General features: G+C 44.1%; 1 protein-coding gene across 4 annotated transcripts in view; it reads left to right on the top strand.

Moving 5' to 3' along the window:
- FXR1 (FMR1 autosomal homolog 1) overlaps positions 1-19,089 on the top strand; it is a 274,198-nt gene that overhangs the window by 221,030 nt on the left and 34,079 nt on the right. For all 4 annotated transcript variants that reach the window (XM_069213094.1, XM_069213095.1, XM_069213097.1 and 1 more), the window contains exon 14: positions 4,385-4,585. In XM_069213094.1, the coding sequence (XP_069069195.1) occupies positions 4,385-4,585 (201 nt within the window). The remainder of the gene's footprint in view (positions 1-4,384; positions 4,586-19,089) is intronic.

Raw genomic sequence — 19,089 nt, forward strand, 5'->3', positions numbered from 1 at the left:
TTGGCAGCCATGCGTCCATCCACCAAAACGACATACACCTGTCATTGGCATAAATTTGTGGCATGGTGTACCAACAAAGCTGTTGATCCCCTTTCTGCATCTCTGTCTGAGCTTCTTTTGTTTATTTTCTCTTGCCCAGCAGGGCTCTGCTTTGGGCACCCTCCGGGTTATCTGTCTGCACTCTGCCTTCCTGATCAACCCTCCTTGTTCAACTTTCCCATTGGTATGACATTCCTCTAAGGTCTTACCTATAGGTTTCCATCCCTAACCCCGTTCATAATGCCCCAGTGGGATTTGAACCTTGCCCTTACCTTCTTCATGTGTGCTCCTTTTGAGTGAGCCTCTTCGTAATTGTCCTCTTCGGCTCCTCACCCTAAAAACGTCCTTCCTTGTGGCCATCACTCGTGCATGGAGAGTGAGTGAGCTACAAGGTTTTTCTTCGAAGCCACCCTTTATATCTGTCCATCCTGAGCAAGTGGTGCTTCATACTAGGGCCTCTTTCCTCCCTAAGTTGATCATGCACTTTCATGTAGGCCAATCCATCACCTTGCCTACTTTGTACGCACTCCCACATCCTTCTCGTGAGGAGGAGAGACTCCACCGTCTGGATCCAAAAAGAGCGTTGGTGTTCTACCTCAGTCGTACCAAAGACTTCCAGGTGGATGATCAATTCTTTGTGGGTTATGTGGGTGTGAAGAAAGGACAGGGGATGCAGAAGGGAGCCGTCTCCAGATGAGTTGTTCCCTGCATCAAAATGTCATGGCTAAGAAGCAGCCCCCTGAGGGTTTGTATGCTCACTCCACCAGAGCAACAGCTGCAACCATTGCATTAACACACACAGCTCCAGTCCTGGACATCTGCCAGGCAGTGTGGGCATCCCTGCACATGTTTACCAAACACTACTGCCTGGACAGTCAGGTCTGCGGGGACGGCTATTTTGGCTGTTAAATCCTGCAGGACTTTCTTGTATGATCTTGGTTAGCAGACCTACCTCATGGGATGGTATTGCTTGGGTATCTGTTATAAGGTAAGGAATCTGCAATTATAAGCCTCTATCAGACGAACAAGTTTCTTCCCTTAGGTAACAAATTGTCTGGTAGAGACATATTCTAGTTGCAGATTCCTTACCGACCCACCCATCCTCCCTGCTCTGCAATTTGATTTCTAGGGACAGGGACTCCCTTTTAGAGCTTTAGTTCTGGCACACCAATCTGTGTTCTTCATGGCTCTGCGCTTCTGGTGTGGAAAGTCTTGAAAAGAAACTGACATCAGCACGCGAGGGTGGTGTCTATGTATGACTGTGATGTCATCGCGGCGACCACGCCACCAAAGACGTGTGTGAAGTCAACCGACGCCACCTGACAGGTACTGCCTGAAGAAAAATCTGACTCCTCACTTGCCTATCTAATGCTGATTCCATTACAATTAGTAACTGGTTTGACCCGGTATAGAGGAAACTTCCTTTCCAAGATGGCCACCACGTTTTCGTAACTTTTTAATCCCATTTTCCTCAATATGGCCACCATTCTTATTTAAAGCCACTCCGTGGCCTACAAACACTGAGCGCATGACTGCTTTTGGCTCCAGGCTTTCTTTGCCAATAATTTGCTTGCATGCTGACACATGGGTACACCTTATGCTGTTGAGGTGAGTGAAATAGCTGATAATATGGGTTATACAATGCTGATTTTATTTTCGGTACGTAATCATTATTTTGCCCCGCTATTTTCTAGACTGTTGGTTCAGATGGGGGACGTCTGGTAAATTGTTTTGCCCTAAGGTCAGTTGGTAATTCGCATGCTGCACAGTTGTTTTTATTACTGATAATTTGGTAGTAATTTGTTTTTTTGGGTTCCAGTAATTACTGGTAATCGCCCATTGAGAGCCTTGATTGAGGATCATAACTACAGTTGTTTTATTGAGGACTTCTTAATTGACAGATGTCCTTAGAAAGGTTTATTCTGGTCTAGGTTATATAGTCAGTGACTACTTATGTGCATCTCAGGCATAATTTTTATGTCCTCATGAAGATCCTAACAATCAAATAAGGGATTGAAACGTCGTCGACATTTAGTACTTGGACTTTGTACAATAATATATGTTTTGACATGAGCAAGAGTACTGTAAAATTGTGACTTTAACTGTGCTTTCTGTCACAAGGGGCTATGCCTGAGCAATTATGATTTATGGTTTCCAAGATGTTTTTGTTTTCCCACTAGACTGTTTCCTTACTTTCGTTTGGAATAAATATACTGATTTATTGCACATTTCTGATTCTATGTGGTATTTAAATCTATAGTTTTTTTTATCTAAGAAACCCCTGTTCCTTAATAAAATACTTGCCCCATGTCCCTTAGTACCTGTGGGTTGTCCCTTGTGTGTTTTAAAACAATATAGATAGGAGTGGCACCTTCAGTTGTACATAGGTGACATTCTGTGTTCCCTTAAGCCTGTCTGCTCACACGCATTTTAAATGATGGCTTGTACCATCATGCTTCACTATTGGAGAGTGGGGAATTGAATTACGCTAGTAAAGTCCTAGTTGGAACTGCCACAATCAATTTGATGAATATCCAATTCTTAAGAGAACGCCATTCAACTCCAATGTGTGTTTTGGAACTTGCCATTTTTTAAGGGATTAGTTAATGCCTTTCCATCAAAGCATTTCGTCATGCTCAGTCCAACTCAGTTGTGGCGATGTGTTTTTAAATGAGCGCCAGCTTTGGATTCCTGCAATTCGCTGGACTCGCATTTCTCAAGATACAGGTTTTGTGTATATCAACACGTTTTCAGAACATTCACGAGCGTCAGTGTGACCTCGGGGATACAACCTCAAACGGATGTTGGATTTTATACTACTCGCAATCCTGATTTCAGACTGGATAGATATTTGATGGTTTTTGAGAGCCGTTAAGGAATGAGGCATTTCCACTTGAACAGGATGGGCTAGAGCCCCACAAACCTGAATCCCAAAGACATCCTGAAAGAATCGCAGCAGTTCTGGAAATGCATGGTAATCGCAGATTCATACAATGCACCAATATTGCAAAATGTATTATTCGTGCTGGTTTATCACCAGGTGTAAAAGCAAAAGATTTGGATGACGAGTTTAAAAGTGCATTTGCCGCGCACTCTTACTTTTTTTTTTGCACAGGAAACATTTTTCACCGAGAATCTCCATCCTCCAAATCCACTTAAGGGAATTCCCACCACCCATCCCTAATCACAAGATCCATACTTCCGCCTATCAATATAGTATATTTGCATGTTTTCCTGTGTACGAAACGATCTGCAAATTGTTTATTATATTCCACATCACTGTTTTTGTAAATGTTTATTGTGTTTTACTGTGCCCCCCCCCCCCACCCTGAATACCCAGTTTTCCATCCGCCACTAAAGTACCATAGTCACAGATTTGACATAATTGTAGCTGAAATTCTGGATCATCAAAACGCATATACTTGGACACCACAAGCGAGGTTTTAGAATTTACATTCACAAAATACTGGTTATTTTTTCTCTTCACACCTACGTTTAAATGAGGTGCACAAGCTAGTTTGTGTGTTGGGCCTATGAAGCAAATGTAAAGGAGTCAGTTATAGGTTTACACCACTTTCATAAGTGGTCAAGCGTTCATTTTGGAACAAAGGCATATTTAAAGTTTAATTGTATTTGCTTTGGTTTGCGTGTCCTCCAAGCACTATTGCCTAAGACCTGCATGGATTGGATGTGCGATCTATACATGAAGTCCTCCTGCTTTTTCTGTTATAAATAATTTGTAATCTTATGCTGGATCGACTAAGTACTGGATTGCAGTTTAGGAGAAAATGTGCTGGTCCACACTATACTTAAAGGCAAAGGTGCCACCGGTGTCCCATTTCATAGCGTAACGACACAAAGATTGTTTAATTTACTACTGCCAGCAACAAAACAAAATATATTTTCCTGCAAGAAAGACCTCCAGTGCGAGTCAGTGATTGGAAAGATGACTTGTATAACTATTATGAAAGAATCTGCCAGTTTTAAGGAGATCTGGGAACCGTGAGAGGATGTTTACATACTGAGCTGGGAGGGTGGAGTGGATTTACATGAGAAACACTAGTTAAATTCTACTCTGCTAATCCATAGATTCACTACTCCATGAAAGCAGAATGTGTATGATGGATTCAGCCACCGCTTGACCAATACAGTTGGGCTGACATGGTGTGAGGATTTTATATGTGAAATCCTTCAGAGAAGGAAATTTAAACTAAAGGCTCGTACATGTTTATAACCTTGTGATTTCATTTTTTATCAGTCCTCGCTTTACAATAACTGACAAAATGAATACCAGAATAAAATATTTGTGAAAATATTGTTCTAAAAGTGTTTTTTTCCATCTCAGTGCTAAAGGACCCAGACAGCAACCCTTATAGCCTTCTTGATAACACAGAATCAGACCAGACGGCTGACACAGATGCAAGTGAATCTCATCTGACCACTACCCGTCGCCGACGGTCGCGCAGGAGGAGAACTGATGAAGACTCTGCTCTCATTGATGGAATGACAGAATCTGATACAGCTTCTGTTAATGAGAATGGGTTAGGTATGTTGTTTTTTAAAGCGTTTGCAATAATTTATTTTTAATACATCTATTCTATATTCCTGTCATTCTTGGTAAGAAAGCATAATGCCTCATCTTTGCACCTTGATCATTTTAATGTTTATAATAGCTGGTGCCATGAGCGCTATCAGCATCCAATCTAGTCAGAAGATGTCTCTTTCATTAATAGTTATTTAAGCTAACTGAATTTCTCAAATGAAATTAGTTTCATGCATCATCTTGTCCTTGTTCTGTCTGAAATGCAACATGCCATTTCTGATCAAATTCATAACTGTGTTTATGTGAATTTTTTTGTTTTTTTGTTCTTTACTCCTTTGTTTGGACTGCAAGTCTCTGCTCTGAATAGTCCTCAAAAGGAGGATTAGAGCTGAGTTCGTATAGTAGTTAGTAATGGAGAGTCTTTGGCCTTCTTGATAGATACGTTGCTTTCAGCATTAACTGTTTACGTACTGTTAGTGATACTGGAAGAAAAAACTTGTAGATATGCTTCACTTGTGGGATTTTTTCATGCTCCTTTTTCCAGCATAATGGTGGCTTTAGTAAACTACTCTTAAACTGAAGTCAGCTCCAGATTCTAACTTACTTTACGTAAGCCTATATTCTGTGATTTGTATCTACGTGAGGCCAGATAAGGCGAGATAATTCACCCACAAGAGTGAAAAGGGACAGTATCCCTCAAGGACTTGCAGCATACTGACCATGTCAACACCAGAGGAACGCAGTGCATTAAAACCTGGGAGTTTGATTTGACTCAAAGCATTTTCATTCTAACAGATTGCTGCAATAAGAAGGACAATTTCTGGATCTTGATCTTCAGAGGGTTGCATCACTTTTTCAGCTGATCCCAATAATTGAACTAGCAAGAGCTCTGCTTCCTTCCGGCCTATAGTTGTATAATTCAGTTTATAGTGTTGTCTGTCTAAAGGTGTGTGTAAGATTGTTTGTTTTGGTGGTTTTCTCTTTTAACTGGGTCTCTGCGTTGAAACTGTAGTTGGCTGGAGGGAAAACATCTGCTCCCTGGCTAAACAGTTTAGTACACTTTTTTGTGTACCCTCTCTTCAAACCTTTCTTTGTTTTACAGCCAGAGAAAAATGGCCTGTCTGAAGTCCCGTGACTGGTTATAATCAGCTCTGTGTCTGTCTGCTGCACGGAAAGAGTAGCCATAAAGGAATTCTTCCTGCTTTTTTTTGTTTTGTTTTAACAGACCTTCACACAATTTGCCTCTTTGGGATAAAAATTGACCTGAAACTAGTCTCCCATATTTTCTCTGAATTTTGAGGACAAACTGCACCAGTTCAAGTGGAAGTTTGACAGGGACAAAACATTGCAAGTATTTGATTTCCTTCTCAGGTCTAGGTCCAGGTCTGGGTGCTGCTGAAGTCCTGCTACAGGAAGGTGAAAAGCACCTAGTGCAGCTGGGTGAGCCTTTTCTGTTCACAAACTTTCTAGAACAACAGGTAAGCCCATATCCAATGCCAATGGGCACGCAGCCTTTTACATCTTCATCACATATCCCATTGGCAGCAGCTGGTCCTCTGATTACATAAACACTTGACTAGCCTATCTTGCCTGCATATTCCATAGTTCCGTATGTTTAAAATAGCAGCTATCCATTGACCCTAGATTCCAGTGCCCATGTAGGGGAACCTGTTTGTCAAGTTGGTAACTCCAGTTCTTTTGGTGCCACCACCTGCCTGTACATTGATTAACTGGCTTTCCCACCCCATCCACTGACTGTGACATGCACACAGAAACCTCTAAATTCTATACACATGATAATGTTGACTTGGGTAGCATGAATAATGTTTGTGGATTAGATAGGTTCCTGTTCCAGTTCAGCATTGTTGAATTGTTTTTAAACAGTCAACCAGGTGGGCAGTGTGATGGCCCTCTTCTTTCTACAGTCCGGCGAACAGCACACTAGCTTTATTTATTGAGAAGACGATTCCATTGATGCCAGCTCAAGGCTATATTGGTAGTTTTTTCAGGTCTTGTTAATAACGTTGTTTAGTTAGTATTGCCAACCACTGAAAAAGGATTGTACGCTAATGAAATTGTCCCACAAAGCACCCAGAAAGAGGAAAAAATTAACTTTAAAGTAAATGTTTCTCACTGTATTGCCCCGCATACTGGAAATGCTAAGTTCACTTTTGCCACTTCATCTACCTACTAAACTTGCTGTTCATATATGTAATTGATTGACTGGAGAGAAAAAAGGCTGAGTATGAAAGCTGTCGTACCTAGTGGGAAGTAGCTTGGCAACTGATGGTAAGTGCATGTTCTAGGCTTTGATGTTTTCCTGTTTTTACAGCAGAATCTGTGTCTGGCCTGATGGCTCTGAATATCCCACGTGTCTGGAGCAGGAGGGGGTTTAGGGCCACCAGTGCTAGAATAGTTATGGTGTTTAATTTCTAATGAATTCAGTGACACTTACTTACATAGATAGGTAACTGCTTGGTGTCCAATTTTGATTGAAAATTCACATTTACCAAGAATACGCTTCTACACAGTTGAGTAGTCACCTCAGCAGTCAGAGAGACAATGCTGTTGGACAGTTAACTAGGTAACAAATGGAGATGTTCTAATAGAAACAAAAAAGTAGGAGAAATGCTTCAAGTTGTCCCTTATACTTAAATGTAGCTTCAAGATAATACCAGAGATACACCAAAAACCTCATGGATTGAAATAGATTAAATTTAATCTGGGGATTCTTTCTTGGCAGATTTAACTCCATTCCATCTATTGAATTTTCCTCATACTTTTAGAAATGCTTGAGATTATTGATCTAGTGATGCTCACATTCAACCTCAAGTTGCTTCTTGGAGACTATGAAATCTAGTATAGAGTAAATGTCTTCTAGTGGCATACCACTTGAAATCATGCACCTTTTGCCATATGGAAACGCCTTTGTCATATGCAAGAAAATACGATAGAAACACAATACTTCACCAGTTGAGTCATCTGTTTCCACCCTTCTGCATCATGAGTTGTTATAAATGTGTTAGTAAAAGTTGTGAATGTTGTGTGCCATATGCACATCAGTAACAATGCGCCAAAATGCTTTTTCAGGCATTTTGAAACAGATTTGAACACTGGTAACTAGCCTAGATTACAGTTTAAGATGTCATTGTTGGAGATAGCCCATAGGTTTTATTGGTCCTGGTGTTCTATTGTTATACCTTGAACCGATTGAACAATAGAGATGCAGGAAATGTTTTAATTTATTTTGACCAATACGAAGTGTCAAAGTTGACCAAATTGTATCCCCTATTGTAGAATACCATTACAGACTTAAACAGTCACTATCCATCTTAAAAGACCAAATCTGAATCAGCAACACTCCAACCTCAATTAAAATGGAAGTGAGAATGCACCATTAAAGAGATAAAGCTGTAAAATGTCATTACTTTTTCTGGCAAAGAGGTATCAAATTCTTTTTTGGGCGAGTGATAATTAATCGGAAACCAAGTGTAAAAAATCATTGCAGCAAATATTGCTAATGCGTAGCATGGTGAAGGATGTACTACGTGAACTACTGTAGATTAGGAGAATTGAGGGAATTTCAAATATTCATTCATAACAGCTGTTACGCATAGAGCACACTACAGACATATGTATCCAAGCTTAAGGATTCTATCTATGAATCTACTTTGCAGCATAGAAAAACATTACTGCCCAAGTCGCTTGAAGCCTCTATTGTATTTCATCTTGGGTGCAATAACCGTTGAACATAGTGCAAGAATTGTGCAGTTGAAATGTATATATATTTGTATATTTGTTAATCCATAATTACCTGAGAAAACGAATAATTAACTCCGCCATGGTCCAGTGAGATACTCATTTATATTATTAGTCTTTCCTTCTGTCCACATCTACATCCAGAGTTTCGGTAAAAGTAGGGCAGGTATGATTTCTTCCAAGACCTCTTTTACGGAATTTGATCATTGCGAGTTGTGCCAACAATAGCTTAATTGAAGATCTCTAAAACAAATAATTTCAAGAATTGCCATCAAAGACTTGAAGGACCCATCCTTGCTTATTATAGGGTGTTTGCTTAGGATTGTACGTCGGATCACCAATCCACATCAAATCATGCAGGCTATTGGATGAGCAAAATTACTAAATGGAATAGAAAAAGGAGCATTTTGTTGTATCCATGCAGTTGTCCTTCAACGAGCACAACTGTACAATAAACTGAAACTTCGAGTGTCAACCCCCTTTTGTATAGTAAATCAGACTACTGTGTAGACAGATTGGCTTTGTAAAACAAATGTTTAGGGGTATTTAGGGGTATTAAGTTGAACTACTCTAGAGGTAAAATGCTAAGACCATTTACCGCCATGGTAAGGTTAGTTTGAACAAGCTATGACAAAAGGAAATGTTCCCATCTCCTCATGTTTTTGATACAACTCATGAGGGGATCATACTTATACATAAAGTAGCAGATTCTTGCATCAGTGTTGCTACTTGGGGACTTATATTTCTAATAACCCTTGAGTCGTTGAATATAGCATCCCCCATAAAAACTTGTGATTTTCCTTATGACATTATCTAAAGATGTTATAACATTATTACTACATCTAATCCACTGAACAGATCGAATCCTATAGACATTCATTATTGTCCTGATCAGGCATTTCCTTCCATGTGGAAAGAGGACAGCACAGCAGAAGTATCAGACATAAGCCTGTTAACCTAAATCATTGCCTTGCATGCACCCAGTTGATACGTGAGTGTATGATGCGTCTGTCCTAATGATAGTCTAAAGAATCTCCCACTCAACTGTATAAAATGCCCTTTAATATCTCTAGCAGTAGCGCCTAGAATTGTGGCTATTTCTCTGACCAGTCTTTAAGAGAAGTTCTGTGTTCTTGTGGGCTAGGCTCTTTCGCCAGGAATCAAACCATGTCTGGAATGTGGAGACAGGACTTGAAATCGTAGTATTAAGATGCATAGGACAGAATAAGGGCGCATATTTTGGCATAAGTTTTAATAAAGAAATTGGTTGAATGCTGCTGGAAGAAGAGACATTTTTTAATATATTTTTTTCTAAAGGCTATAATCTTTGATATCTCCCAAAAAGGTGGAAGTAGGTGTTGGCTCATTCGGTAACTTGTTAATGACCACAAAAAGTGTCTTCTATGTAAAGTGATTCATGCAGCTATCTGAAATTCCATTATACCCCTGGAGCTTTGTCCCTCCGAGTTTTGCTTATTAGCTTTCAATAAGATTGTCTTAATTTGGCTTTGTGCGCTTCCCCGGGTTGGGGGGGGGTGGTCATGTGGTGCCCCAACTGCCTTATAGACCATAGGTTGAAAAGTAACTACCTCTGCTGTAGATCATTTAAGCATAAGCCTGCTTTTGTTAAGCTAAAGTGAATCATAGCCAGCATACTTGCTTTTGCTTGCTCCTTAATACTAGCCGTGGAATAAACCTGTGTATGGTTGTGCATAATGCTTTCAGTAACCCACTAGCCTGTGTGGGCATTTCTTAAGTTAAGATATATAGAAAGCCTCACCTCTGAGAGCCATACAAGAGTGGTCTTCAGCAACGACCCCTGGAAATACAAGATAAATTATGGCTACTAGTTCTAGCAGAGCTTTGCATACACTGCACATACAGGCATTATACTGTCTGTTTGTTCTGTTGCTTTATTGTATAAAAGGCAAGTAAAGCTTGGCTGATTAATTGTTACCAATTCAGTGGTGAGGTCCTGAAAAATCTCAGATAGGCAGGCCGGGGACCGCTGATAGTGTAAATGAATCAATCACGGAATTTGTAAAGCTACTCACCCGTTAGGGTCTCAACTGCCGAAGTGGGGGGTGGGGTGAGGAGGTGTTGCTACTGCTCAAACAGCCAGGTCTTGAGAAGTCTCCTGAAGGTAAGGAGGTCTTTGGTCTGACGCAGGTGGGTGGGAAGAGATTTCCACATCTTGGCTGCGAGGTGCAAGAATGATCTGCCACCGGTTGTAGTTCTGCGGAAGCGTGGGACGGTTGTGAGGGCGAGGTTGGCGGAGCGGAGTTGCCGGCTCGGGGTGTAGAAGGAGAGCCGTCTGTTGAGGTATTCTGGTCCGGTGTTGTGCAGTGCTTTGTGAGTGTGGGTGAGGCATTTGAAGGGGATTCTCTTGTTGACTGGGAGCCAGGGCAGGTCTCTCAGATGGCCTGTGATGTGGCAGTGGCTGGGATGTCCAGGATGAGCCATGCAGAGGCGTTCTGGATGCATTGGTAAATAGCATTTGGTAAGATTTCACAATGGCTTTGATCCATCTCTCTTTGATCGTCTTCCTTTGACCAAATCTCATGATTAGTGTTGCAAACTCTCTCATTGATGTCCACTCGCTTTGCCAAAGCCCATTTGATTAACATATTTACATTGTTGAGTTTTGTTGAATTCTGCATAAGTTACTTGGTCACAAGCAATGTGCTTTGCTAGTGTGCTTGAGTACGTTTTTCGACTGTTAGTTTTTGTACATGCCTTTTATGCTCTAAAACAGTGGTTCCCAACCATTTGATTCCTGCGGACCCCCCCCCCCCCCCCCACTGAATCATTACTGGAAGTCAGGGACCGCCAGGTAATTTGTACGACTTACATTCCCAACATTGAAACAGTAATTCGTAAAACATCTCTCCATAGCCTCTCTGTCACATGTAATTCATTTGTTTTATTGGACCTTTCATACCAGTGTAGAGTGTCAGAGCACTTTACAGGGGACTACAAGGTGTAGAATTCACATCATCCACACTGGTAGGCATTTTCTCCGAGTACATTGTCTGCAGAAATACAAATTTATGATTCAGAACACATCACAGTGGTTAGCATTGACTTTAATAATAAGAATGTATTCATACGCAAGCAAACCTTTTATAGAAGCATAAGGAAAATGAACTAGGAAATAACTTTCTAATTTGTGCCATGCAGTTTGCATGTACATCTTTAATGGGGGTTCATAGGTCACTGTGCTAAATTACTATTGCAATTTATAAACTGCACAGTAACAAAATAATCTCTGTGACAAAAGCAGTAACCCACAATGCTATGCACATAATATACTGTTCTGATGGATACAACTACCTGTGGATTCCTCACCTAATGAATACTCCCATGGCGCCAGCATTCGACGGAAATCTTCTTCCTAGTCTCTGCACGTCGACGAGGACGTCACTCTAGCCCACGCGACGCGTCTGACGTCATACAGGCAATAAGAGGTCCTCGCCGACGTCAGTTCCCTTTTTTCCGTGCATTCGAAACGGTTATCTTCGAGGGAGCTACTGTTACTTTAGTAGTTACAGTGTATTTTCTGCTGCGTAGTTCTTCTCTGCGGTAACAATGTCTCAGAGAAAGTCGGGTTTCAAGCCCTGTCGAGAGTGTGGGGGCAAGATGTCCGTTACAGATCCTCACTCCGACTGTCTCTGGTGATTGAGCTCTGACCACGACGTCGTGACTTGCGATTCATGTCAGCACATGAATCCGAAGGCCCTCAAAGAACGTGAGGCTAAACTATTCCTGGCGAAGTCGAAGAGAAAGGAAAAACATCACAAAAAGTCTTCCTCGCCAAGGTCTCATCGGCGTCATCGAGACTCCCGGCGCCGTAGAGATTCACGGCGTCATTCCAGCAAGGAGACTCGTTCGAGGTCGCCTTCGGCTCGGCGTCGGAGGACTTGGGAGGTCAGTCCCACGGTCACGCCGCATCCATCGACGCCGTTGCCCTCTCCGGCGTCACCGACTTCGCCTGGACAAGCATCTGTGGTTGAGGTGATGCAGCCTCTTGTGATGTCTCCGGCGTCGCGGACGTCGAGGCCGGCGTCGGGGTCGCCTTCGATTCAGGCACCTCAGTATCCGGCTTTTCCCGCCCCTGGAGCCGATAGTACCGCATTTCTGAATGCGATGTATACCATTTTTCAGCAGATGGCTCCAAGAGGTGCTCCGGCTGGTCCTTCGGGGCCTTTGGCCTTTTCATTGGGTGATCCTGCGCCTCTTCGGCCGGCACCCTTTATGCCCTTTCTCCCTTTTGGGAATGTGGGCTCGGCGCCGGTGTCGGCGCCGGTGGCTTCAGAGGGATTGGCTCCAGAGGTTTCCATCCCGTCGACGTCGGGATTTCGTCCTGTGACTCCGGTGGGTCCATCGGCTCCAAGATCTCTTCGTCCTGCTCCTTCATCGGCGCCGAAGCTGCCTGTTGCGCCGGATGCGGCGTCGGATGCTTCTGGAGATCTTCGACTTCGGCAGAGGCCATGTCGACTCCGCGTATTGAGCAGAGACTACATTCGAGGAGGCGTGCTCTCCGTCTTTTGGAAGAGCAGGAGTACCAGCGAGTCCTGGAGGAAGGAGAGGTTGAGGACTCTGGTGATGGACTGCATGGTCTGTATACAGCCAGTGGGCTGGATACTTCCCCTGAGTGGGACCTTTCATCTCCAGGGGAGTATACGGAGGAGGCTGCTACCTTTCACGCCGTGGTGAGGAAGGCAGCTAACTTTCTGGACCTGCCTTTGCCGGTGGCAGAGGCGAAGCTGAATTTATTGACGGAGGTGCTGCATCCGGCCTCTGCTGCAGCGGAGCCTCTCTTGCCGTTTAATGAGGCTTTGCTTGATCCGGTGTTGGAGGTGTGGAAGAAGCCTGTATCTTCCTCGGCAGTTCATAGGGCTGTGGCCAGAAGATATCGGGCTGCACCAACTGACCCTGGCTTTCTTTCAAGACACCCTACGTCGGAGAGCTTGGTGGTGCAAGCCTCCTGTTCATCGAAATCAGCGCCTGGATCTTTCCCGACGGTACCTGGAGACAGGGACTCCAAAAAACTGGATGCGCAATCCAAGAAAATATTTTCATCTTGCAGTTTGGCGTTGAAGGCCACCAACGCAACTTGCATTCTGGGGAGATATATCCATGCTCTTATGGATGATATTTCATCTTCTTTTACGGAGCTTCCCCAGGGACTCTTGGATGTTGTCTCGGACGCCCAGGCTGCCGCAACCCAGATTATCCAGTCTGGGCTGGACACGACCGACTCAGTGGCTAGGGCGATGGGCACGGCTGTGGTGGCGAGGAAGACAGGCCTGGCTCCGTAATTCAGGGTTTTCTGCGGACGTGCAGTCGACCCTATTAGACCTCCCGTTTGATGGGGACAAACTGTTTGGAGCAAAGGCAGATTCGGCCTTGGAGCGATTTAAAGAGAGCAGGGCCACAGCCAAATCGTTAGGGCTGCAAGCTCCTTCTTCCTCTGCCTCTTCCAGGTTTTTCAGGAGGTTTCGTGGATTTGGGCGTGGCTCTTCCTCCTCTTCCTTTCAGGGGAGGTTCCAGCAACCCGCCTCTTCCCACCCCTATAGATCATTTAGAGGGAGAGGTAGGACCCGCACCAGAGGAGCCTCTCAACAGCACTCTGCCTCTTCCTCGTCCTCTGGAGGGGTGCAGCATGGAAAGCAGCCTTAGGCTTCCACCATTTCCCACTCACTCCTCTCCTGTAGGGGGAAGATTACGGCATTTTCTCCACAAGTGGGGGACTATTACAACGGACACTTGGGTTATCAGTATTGTGGAAAAAGGCTACACCCTTCCCTTTCGGGAGTTTCCGCCCCCCCTCCCGCCCCGCCCATCTTATTGTTCAGAAGAACACCTCCTGTTGCTAGAACAGGAGGTTCAAGTCCTCCTTTCAAAGGGCGCGGTGGAGTTGGTCCCAGAGCAGGAAAGGGGTCGAGGTTGTTACTCAAGGTACTTCCTGATTCCCAAGAAGGATGGTCGGTTGAGACCGATCCTGGATCTGAGGATCTTGAATTGGTTCCTCAATCAGGAAAAGTTCAAGATGCTGACCCTAGCACAGGTGCTTTTGGCGTTGAACAAAGAAGATTGGATGGTGTCTGTCGACTTGCAGGATGCTTATTTTCATATTCCGATACTCAAGTCACACAGGAAGTATCTCCGGTTTGTGGTAGGGTCGCAGCACTATCAGCTTGCGGTCCTTCCGTTTGGTCTAACTTCAGCACCTCGAGTCTTCACAAAGGTGATGTCAGTGGTTGCGGCAGAGCTCAGAAGGAAGGGGATAGCAGTATTCCCTTACTTGGACGACTGGTTGATCAAAGCCAAGTCCCCGGAGCTTGTGTCGTATCATCTGCAGGCAACAACCCAGTTGTTGTTCGACCTGGGCTTTTCGGTGAACGTGCCCAAATCTCACCTGGAGCCCTCTCAGCGCCTCCTGTTCATAGGGGCAGTACTGGATACATCATTGAATCGAGCCTTTCCTCCGCCTCAGCGGGTTCAAGATATTCAGGAATTGGTTCCAATGTTTCGAAATGGAGCGGTAGTTCCAGTCCTCAAGGTCCTTCGTCTGCTCGGTTTGTTTGCCTCCTGCATACTGTTGGTCACGCATGCTCGCTGGCACATGAGGGCTCTTCAGTGGTGCCTCCGAAGGCAGTGGTCTCAACACAAGGGAGATCTAGAAGGTGCGGTCAAGATCTCCAGAGATGCTGCTGTGGACTTGAAGTGGTGGATTGCGAGCAACAATATTTCACAAGAAAAGCCGTTAGCGCAGTGGCCACAGTCATAACGGATGCTTCCACTCTAGGGTGGGGAGCTCATCTGGGGGATCTGGAGATCAAAGGACTTTGGTCTCCAGAGGAACAGATGTTTCATATCAATCTGTTAGAGTTACGGGCTGTACGTCTGGCTCTCAAGGCCTTCCTCCCTTTCCTTCGTGGTCAGTCGGTACAGGTCCTGATGGACAATACTACCACGATGTGGTACATAAACAAACAGGGAGGAGTAGGGTCGTACCTTCTCTGCAGAGAAGCTCTTCGACTATGGTCCTGGGCAAAGGACCATCAGATTTGCTTGGTAGCAAATCATTTGGCCGGGGTCTTGAATGTACATGCGGACAGTCTCAGTCGCCAATTCTCTGCCGACCACGAGTGGCGTCTCCATCCAGATCAAGTCCGTTTAATCTTTCAGATGTGGGGGTTTCCTCGGATAGATCTGTTTGCCACTCGGGAGAACGCGCATTGTCCGTTGTTCTGCAGCCTCCAGTATCCGGTGCAGGGAGCATTGGGGGACGCGTTTCTGATAACCTGGTGCGACCAGTTGCTTTACGCGTTTCCCCCCATACCCTTGATTCCTCGAGTGTTGAGGAAGATTCGCCAAGACCGGGCCCAAGTCATCTTAATAGCTCCGGATTGGCCAAGGAGGGTGTGGTACTCCGACCTTCTCCAACTCTCGCTGTGCCCTCCGCTCCGTCTCCCTCTCAGGGCAGACCTCCTCTTGCAGTCGCAGGGGCAGGTTTTACACCCCAACCTCCAGAGTCTACACCTACATGCCTGGAGATTGAACGGGGCAACCTGAGTTCCTTCTCTCTCCCGCCTGATGTAGTGGATGTTATATTAGCGGCCAGGCGACACTCCACTAAATCTATCTACGCTAATAGGTGGTCTAAATTTGTTATGTGGTGTGGAGAGAGACAGATTGATCCCTTACATGCTCATCTGTCGGACGTTTTGTCTTTTGCTCTGTCTCTAGCGCAGAAAGGTTGTGCAGTGGCTACCATTAAGGGTTATTTGTCGGCTTTGTCAGCCTTCATTTGTCTTCCAGACCAACCATCGTTATTTAAATCCCCTATTGTTCTCAGATTCTTGAAAGGTCTTCTAAATAAATATCCTCCAAAACCATTTGTTATGCCTCAATGGGATTTGTCCTTGGTCCTCACTTTCCTTATGGGGTCCCCTTTTGAGCCTATGCATTCTTGCCCCTTAAGGTATTTGGTTATTAAAACAGTCTTCCTGGTGGCTATAACATCTGCAAGGAGAGTGTGTGAGTTGCAAGCCTTATCGGTAAAACCCCCTTATACAACTTTTTATGGGGATAAGGTGGTGTTGAGGACCAAGGCTGCTTTCCTCCCGAAGGTTGTTTCACCCTTCCATTTGGCCCAGACAATTACTTTGTCCACGTTCTATCCTCCGCCTCATCCTTCAAAGGAGGAAGAGAGACTACATCGCTTGGACCCAAAGAGGGCGTTCAGCTTCTACATTGATAGAACGAAGGACTTCAGGCTGGAGGATCAGCTGTTCATCGGATATGTGGGCAAGAAGAGAGGAAAGGCAGTCCACCAGGTGGGTTGTTCTTTGCATTAAAATCTGTTACTCTTTGGCAAAGAAGGATCCTCCTGATGGCATTAGAGCTCATTCCACCAGAGCTAAGTCGGCCACTTCGGCCTTGGCCAGGGGTGTTCCTGTGGTCGACATCTGCAAGGCCGCAACTTGGTCGTCCCTTCACACTTTTGCGAAACATTACTGTTTGGACTCTGAGGTCAGAAGGGACGGCCATTTTGCACGGTCAGTGCTGCAGGATTTCTTGGTTTGACCATTTCGGCACCCACCACCGGGAGTGGTACTGCTTTGGGACTCTATTCATTAGGTGAGGAATCCACAGGTAGTTGTATCCATCAGAAGAACGAGTTACTTACCTTCGGTAACGACTTTTCTGGTGGATACATTAGCTACCTGTGGATTCCTCACGGTCCCACCCGCCTCCCCGTTGCCTTTCTGGTCTTACCAAGTAATCCTTGAGTGCGCTCCTCTTGGTCTTCAAGGTTGCAATAGATGTTGTATTTATGGATACTTGTATATATTTATATGTATATATATGTATATATCTTTGTGTATATACATGATTTGCATATATTTGTTTGTTTTAATAAAAAAAAAAAAAAAAAAGAGTTATATTAAATCTACAGCCATTTTATTGCAATGTTGTGTATTTTACAATGTTATGGAATGTTGCCTTGCTCTTTCATTGCATTGGGTTGTTATTCTCATGCACGTAAAAAATGTTGATACTGACGTCGGCACGTCGGCGAGGACCTCTTATTGCCTGTATGACGTCAGACGGCGTCGCGTGGGCTAGAGTGACGTCCTCATCGACGTGCAGAGACTAGGAAGATTTCCGTCGAATGCTGGCGCCATGGGAGTATTCATTAGGTGAGGAATCCACAGGTAGCTAATGTATCCACCAGAAAAGTCGTTACCGAAGGTAAGTAACTCGTTCTTCTTTGCATGATGCACGTTCTTTGCAGCAAGCATATTAACTATGGGTGCTATCATTGAGTCAAAACTGCCGCTAGACAAAACTCCTACTTCTCTCCAGCGGGTACAATAATCACTAGAATTATTTTGACACTTTTATTTTTGTCCAAAAGATGCTGGATGTACAAGCAGTGCTTTTAAAACTGCCGCGCGAAGGAAGTAATAAATATAAAAACACGCACCTGCTTGTCAGAGGCCCCATCTGGTGAAGTGACTTCCTCCCAGGCCTGCGGACCCTCCGGGGATGTGTCATGGACCCTTGGGGTCCACGGATCACAGATTAGGAACCTCTGGCTTAAAACACAGATTTAAGAAGTACTCCCTTTTCACGTACACCTAGGCCATCTCTTTAACGGCTGCCTTATTTTTCAAGTACATTCTTCTGTCTCGTACCCTTCCTAACACCTGTCCCTTTGAAACAGTCTTCTTTCCCCTTCCACAGGGAAGAACACAGCCCTCTCTGACTGCCAACTAGAAATAAAGCGTGCTGTGCCCTTTCTCTGGACACCTAAATGTCAGTGTGTGTATGTGTATCTATATATATATATATATATATATATATAACACAATTATCTTATTATCAGATTTCAGGGGTTTATCTATACCCACATGGCCTACTGCTATCAGAGTTCCTCAAATAGTTCACAGAACCACATATTTTTGTTAGTTCAGTGGTATTGTCTTCATTTCCATAAATTGTTATTGTGTTAGTTTGCAGTGAGCTCAACCTTGCAAAAGAGTAGGCTTATTTTTTATCATTTCAAGTAAAGATTTTAATGTACTCAGCACATAACCAAGATGGCTCAAAGGTGGAGATCATTATTAGCCTCTTGAACAAGCAAGCTCAGCACTCGCTAGATCTCCTTACAAACCAAACCTGTCCACATAGATAATGCATTTTCAGGAGGTTAATTGCCAAAGTACATTTATTCATCCTCTGGCCACTTCGTAAATACCAAATTTCTAAGTCCTTTATTGTGGCATTTGTATCTTTCATTCTGCTAGTGAGCTTATGGAGTAGTACTCTATGTAGGAGTCCTCTCAGTGTTCTGGACATAATTTTGTGTATCTTTTATCAGCCGGATTAATTGTATATTGAGTACTTTCGACAACCACTCCCATATTTGTGAGGTGCCTTGGTTTGGAAATCGGTTTTACCACCACTCTCTAGAAGCTATGTCGATTAGAAATGGCTTTCCATGAAAGTAAAAAAAGGTGGCGACTCAAAATTGAGGGACTCTGCGGAAGGGGCCAAGGCTTCCACAACACTGTCCAGGCAAGCTGCACTTTTCTGTCTGTAATCCCCTCTTGATCGCCTTTAGTCTTGAACACATGGTTGGTCAATGTACTCACCCATTTTTCAGAGCTTTCCTGTAAATTTTGTAGTGCTATGTTAAAGATTAGATGGTTTCAGTGTAGCTATTTATCACA

Source organism: Pleurodeles waltl, chromosome 11 (genome assembly GCF_031143425.1).
Source record: "Pleurodeles waltl isolate 20211129_DDA chromosome 11, aPleWal1.hap1.20221129, whole genome shotgun sequence".
Taxonomy (NCBI): Eukaryota; Metazoa; Chordata; class Amphibia; order Caudata; family Salamandridae; genus Pleurodeles; species Pleurodeles waltl.